The 6,000-nt window shown below is 54.4% G+C and overlaps 1 protein-coding gene across 1 annotated transcript in view; it reads right to left on the reverse strand.

Moving 5' to 3' along the window:
• Positions 1-6,000, reverse strand: part of ADGRD1 (adhesion G protein-coupled receptor D1) — a 121,247-nt gene that overhangs the window by 103,644 nt on the left and 11,603 nt on the right. Inside the window, exons 4-5 of the mRNA XM_077761709.1 lie at positions 5,707-5,802; positions 3,551-3,673 (exon numbers count right to left, since the gene is read on the reverse strand). Coding sequence (XP_077617835.1) covers positions 3,551-3,673; positions 5,707-5,802 — 219 coding nt within the window. The remainder of the gene's footprint in view (positions 1-3,550; positions 3,674-5,706; positions 5,803-6,000) is intronic.

Consider the following 6,000-nt stretch of genomic DNA (forward strand, 5'->3'; position numbering starts at 1 on the left):
GCCCTTCAGAGCAATGTGTGAGTGGCAGCCCTTGAAACACTTGATGCGAAGCGTTCAAAGGAATAGAGCATCGGAAAGACTGACTACGTGTATCTGCTTGGTGACATGCAGTGAACATCGACCATGGAAAACGCAGCGATGACCGAGACAGACACGGCCCCTGCCCTCCTAGAGCTGATGGCCGAGCTGGGAAGGCGGACGGTGAACCGGCCATTCCCGGCCGTGCCGGTGCTGGAGAGGTCCAGGGAGCCGCGGGAGCGCAGACAGAGGGACTTGCCTGTGAGAGCCCGTCTGTGCAGAAGCAACACCTGGGCTGAGCCCTCGGGGTCTACAGGAGGATGAAACAAGGTGCTAGAACATTCCGGGAAGATCCCTCCCTCCACGGAGTTTCCCCACTTGTGCACCTGCTGGCTGCGGGGGTTGAAGGTCAGACACCTCATCCTCAAGGAACACGGACTGTTTCCTCAGTTAACGTTCAAGAATGGCCAGGCATCCAAACAGCCCTTTTCTCTCAAAAGCTTCCCGTTTGCACCCAGGGCCCATGAAAAACTTCCCCGGGAAGATCGGCAAGACCCACGGCGAGCTGACAGTTGAGTGCGGGAAGGTGGAAGAGCGGACGGAAGTCAGGACCGTCAGGAGCAGGCGTGGGCGCAGGAAGGGGCGGTGGCTGGCCGGGCAGAGGGCGCACAGGGGCCAGTGGCTGGGCCGCTGGGACGTTTACTCCTTCTTGGAAAACTCAGACTTCAACTCTGCTCCTAAAATGTCCCCTTTCTTTCTTTCTTTTCCAAAATCAGCCAAAACCGTGAAACTGAATAGGGACTCCAAGAGAATTTGGAAACAAGAATTATAAAAGTAGTTGACCTGGTGGACGGGGAGTGGGGAGCGTCTCTCTTTATTTCAATGTTAGTTTTTACCATAAAAGTGGCAAGTGATAAGCCTGAGCCCACTATCTGCACCGAAACACCAGAGAAACAGAAGCGAGCGTGTGGAGGAGGTGGAGACGGAGGTGTCCGGAAAGGCCCCCCGTCTCCCGCACCCACATCTTCGTCACTTGCGAGCCTCACGTCTGACCATGTCCTCTGTCACTCTCATCGCTGATCGCCGTCCTTAAAGTCAACCCATTTTTACAGCTTACCACCTGCTGAAGCCTGATCCCACACACCACCTAGGACTTTCAGATAAAAACCAGGACCGTTCAGTTTTTAAACTGCCCAGCGTCACCCGGAATCACCCTACAGACTCTGGGTGCTGCAGACACTCTAACTTGGAAAACGCCGAGCGGACCTTCCCCGTTCACATCTGGTTTTCTAGAACCAAGAAATACAAGCTCACAGAGGCAGAGAGACCCGCCCGAGCAAACGCCCGGCAGATAAGACTTCGGAGCGCACAGCGGCCCTCCGACGACCCGCGTGTGCTGGGCTCTGTCGCAGCGAAGCCGAGCACGGACAAAGGGAGGCAGACCGAGGATGCCCGGCCTCCGCCTGCATCTACGCCAAGCCTCGCGCCAGCATGGCCTCACGGAGCCAAGGCTGACGTCAAGCATCCTGGTTTCCTTTCATGTCCAGCCAAACTGTCAAGAAAGTGGCCCCGAGATGGCTTGACTACAGGACACAAGGAGCCATTATCAGAGTGGGACACGAAGCCAAAGCTCGAATCTCTGCCTGCCGCCCCATGCCCGTCTGCCTCACCCCTGCCGCTCCCGCACTCGTCCGCCTCACCCCTGCCGCTCTGAGCTCATCTGCCTCACTCCTGCCATCCGCACCTGTCTGCCTCACCTGTTTTTTAGGTGAACTGCACTAACACGTGTCATGACACCCGTCCGGTGACCGTGACGCGCAGCCAGCCCTGGTGGGCGGTTACTGCGGGTGAGCCCCTCTACGGGCCGCCGTCCAGGCAGGCGGGCAGGAGGGGCTGGGTCTGCAGCCGCCCACAGGGCTGCCGCCAGGGACGCGGTGGCTCCTTCAGGTGTCACAGCAGCCTCAGGCGGGAAGGTCGCTGACCCGTCCCACAGACAAGGACTCAGGTGAGGTGGCTGCCCGAGGTCACCGCAGACACTTGAAGAACTGGGACCTGGGCCCGTGATGGCCCCATGACGGCCCCAGGGACGGTGTCCGTGACAAAGGGGTGCACTGTGCAGTGGCCCAGCCAGAGTCCGTGGGGGGGGGTTTCTTATGAGAAACTGGAAATACATATATTTACATGAAATATTCCTGTTTTTCCACGTTGGCAGCGAGCCAAACATGTCTTAGCTCCATACCTGCAAGGCCAAACGACCACAGGCTAGGTCAGCCCGGAGCCAGTCTGGGGTCTCTGAGCTCAGGCAAAACTTCCGCAGAACTCTGACTCCCCTACGGCCCCACCCTGGATGACCCAAGTCCCCGCCAGGAGCCGGGGCGGCCGAGAAGCTGGCATCTGGGAGACATTCCCAACAGGCCCCAGTCCCCCAGAACTCTAGCCCCCCAGCCCCCCAGCCTCACAGCCCCTCAGCCCCCCAGCCTCGCAGCCCTCCTGCCCGCTGGCGCTCCGGGTGGTGGCTGCTGGGCCCGAGCTGGTTTTCATTTAGAGAAACAAACAAGCCTGGTGTGTTTATAAGGCTGTCTGGACTCTGGAACGGCTCAAACGCTGGGTTTGTAAACCTGGCCGTGGTTTAGGGCCTCAAAGCCATTTCTCGAAATTCCGGGTTCTGTAAAGTCCAGAACGTGTCCCCCACCCTGGACATGTTTTGCCTTGTTAGGCTTTTGTTTGTTTTTCTTGGACTGCAGTCCTCACGTCCCAAAAATACGACGACTTCATCACAAGGGTGTTTTGAGAAGGCCGTGGGACGTCCAGAGGGCCTTAGCTTTCGGACTCTCATTTCTTCCCCCAAAACGAAACCTCTCAGCCTGCCCGGGATAACAGGACGTGAAGGCGTGAAGCACACCGGATGCCACACAACTTTCCAGCGAGGTCTGTGGCACGGCCAGGACGTCCGTTCGTCGTCAGAACCTCAGATACTGCAGAGCCGGTCCCTTCTCTCAGGACAAAGGGCAAGTGGCACGGAATGCCCACTTCTCTGCTGCCCACCTGTGGTCCGTCCGCGGCACCGTTCCCGCCACGGGCCCGCACCACCTGCATGGCCCATGCACCCCGCACCCCATCCCCGGGGCTTGGGGGTAAAAGGAACAAACCCAGAGAACGAGGCTCACAGGGCCCGCCCTGCCCAGGCTCGCCGTCCACAGCCCGGAGTCAGAAATAACGTGGTACGAGCCACAGCACCAACTTACTTCCCGCAAGTACCACGGCCCCGTCCAAGTCGCCAGTGTGACATCACCGCATCTGCTTCTCTGGCGTTTTATGTTTCTCGTTACGAGATTAAATGGTTCCCTCTCACAGGTCTGTGAGATGGTGTTCTAGCTCTCAGTCTCCAGGACACGACTCTCGTTAGAAAACCAGGCGCCTGCCCCGCCCCTCCCCGGTGCCCTCCCCGCCCACCATGCGTCCACGCACACCCTGCCACCTGCCCCTCCCCCGCCCCCCGGGAGCCCAGCGGTGGCGAGGGCGCATCACTCACCGTCGGGGTCGCACTTGGCCGGGTTGCTGATGCAGGAGGTGTTGTACTGTCCGTAGTAGAGAAGTGTGACTCCTTTCTCCTCTTTGAGGTAAACGCCCTTGCTGACCTTTCCTTCCATGATGTCTATGCAACCAGAACGCAACACCGTGTGTCAGCAGTCGCCAGAGAGCAAGAGTCTTACAAAGAACTTCTAGATAAACATGCTGCATTACTCACGTTTATAATATTATATATCGTACACGTTAGCATTAACGCTCACTATCTACTAACTGAAATGGCTAAGTGCTAGGTGACAACATCTGAATGTGAATATTCATATCGATGTTTCATCATCACTTACTACTGTGCTCGTACGTGATGGGCGCTGTCCGTAAGGACGCCCTAAGGGTTACACTGGCCGGGAGCTGGGTTCCCAGGAGCGGTGCTGTCCCAACCGTCAGGAGCCCTTCCTGGCCATCTTCTAAGGGGAACGCTGAGGCACATGTTTGAACATAAAACCACACCCTTTGAGGGGCGCCTGGGTGGCTTAGTCGGTTAAGCGTCCGACTTTCGCTTAGGTCATGATCTCGCGGTTTGTGGGTTCGAGCCCCGCGTCGGGCTCTGTGCTGACTGCCAGCTCAGAGCCTGGAGCCTGTTTCAGTCTGTGACTCCCTCTCTCTCTGACCCTCCCCTGCTCACGCTGTCTCTCTCTCTCTCTGTCCTAGAAATAAATAAAAATAAAACATAAAAAAATTAAAAAAATTAAAAATTAAAAAAATAAAACCACACCCTTTGAGTTCTCACTGGAACCCCCTAATCCTAGACATGGGAACCCACAATTTTGAAAGAATCCACAGTCAGACTCTAGGAGAAACACCCAGAGTCATGTCTCAAACAGTCACAGCAGGGCCCCCACCAGCACTAGGCTGAGTGGCCGTGCGCCGCGGCCAGTGCTCGCTGCCCTGTTCCCCATGGCGAACGTACCCAGTGCTGCGTGTGAGGTAAATGGTTTACAGAATCGATAAGTGAGGACTATAAAAGTCCAGCATGATTAGGCATTTATTGTTCATTGGGGTCAAAGTCGCCCAGATACGTCCTCTGCCTACGGGCACAGGCCCACTGCCCTCGAGCCATCAGGCAGCGGGACCTGAACGGCAGAGTGACTGAGGTCTGTGGGCCTGACGGTGACCCCCACTCGCTCTTCCAACAACCACTGTCAAGTGGAGAGCCCGCTCAAAGGGCCTCGGTGTTCTTGGGTTTTACACTCATTATTTTTTGTCTATCTCATTTATGGCAGGGGTGGGGGAGGTGGAATCTATATCTTACAAAATTAAATTTATTGCAAAATTAAATTAGCAGTTGCATAATTGAGTCAGGCTGTATAAACCCCTCAACAAGACTGTTTGACTGGGGAGATTAATTTTGGACGCCAAACAGGTCACAGCTGAGAGAGCAATCAGGTTATGTGCTGTGCTGAAAACAGAGGAAAGGTCGATGCCAGAATGATCTGCACTGACTTTCTATCCTGCTTGGGTAGATGCCGCAGACGCTGCTCTCCCTGGAGCTTTGAGCTGCCGAAGAAAACACGAAACACAGGGGCTCTGAGGTTATTAAGTGAGATAATAATTTAATCCTGACTCTAGTGGGCGTTTATAAAACAGCTTCTAATAATTAAAAAAAAAAATCCAGCTACAGAAGAAAGGCTGATTTTAATGTTTATACAAGATCAAATTTGGGGGTGAGGTCTTTTAAGATCAACTTCAATTTTTCCATTCAAAGGCTATGCTGTTCCTCCCTGAAAGAATATACACCATTTAAAAATCCAAACAACTTCTATTTTTAGAAAATATTTCATCTTGTGTCTGTCTCATCCTGAAAACACACAGCTGGTTTGGAAGACCCTGGTCACGTGAGAGCTTCTAAGCCCCTTCTAATGTATGGTGACTGGCGGTACTTCCTCTAGACATAGCCGGAAACAGTTATTCCTAACAACCTGGGCGTTTGGTGTTCTTGGCTACGTGTTCTTGGCTATAAGTCCTTGGCTATATGTTCTTGGCTATATGCTCATCTGCTGACTAAAACAAAGTGAATTCATGTAGAACCAAGTCAGACTGGCGTCTAAACTCATTGCAGACGCAAACCCAACAGAACAGGGAACGGAAGTTACAAGTGCTCACCTACAGTTGCAGAGAAATTTGAGTAGGCAGAGTCATTGGTACGAACAAAGGTAGAATTATGGGAAGGAAGCACAGTGAGGTTGTGGGTTCGCAATGCTGGGTGGGACAACAAGAAAAAAGCACAACAGGTGAGTGACATGAACAACAAATGGAACCAGCATATCTCTCAACCTGACGCACCGAGAATCGGTCTCTCGCCCAGCAAGCACCTTGGATTTTGTCTCCCGACCTCGCACCTCCCTCCCGCTCCCCGCCCCCACTCTCCCGTATACTGGGCAGTGCCATGGCTCGCAC

This window comes from Crocuta crocuta, unplaced genomic scaffold (assembly GCF_008692635.1).
Source record: "Crocuta crocuta isolate KB4526 unplaced genomic scaffold, BGI_CrCroc_1.0 scaffold862, whole genome shotgun sequence".
Taxonomy (NCBI): Eukaryota; Metazoa; Chordata; class Mammalia; order Carnivora; family Hyaenidae; genus Crocuta; species Crocuta crocuta.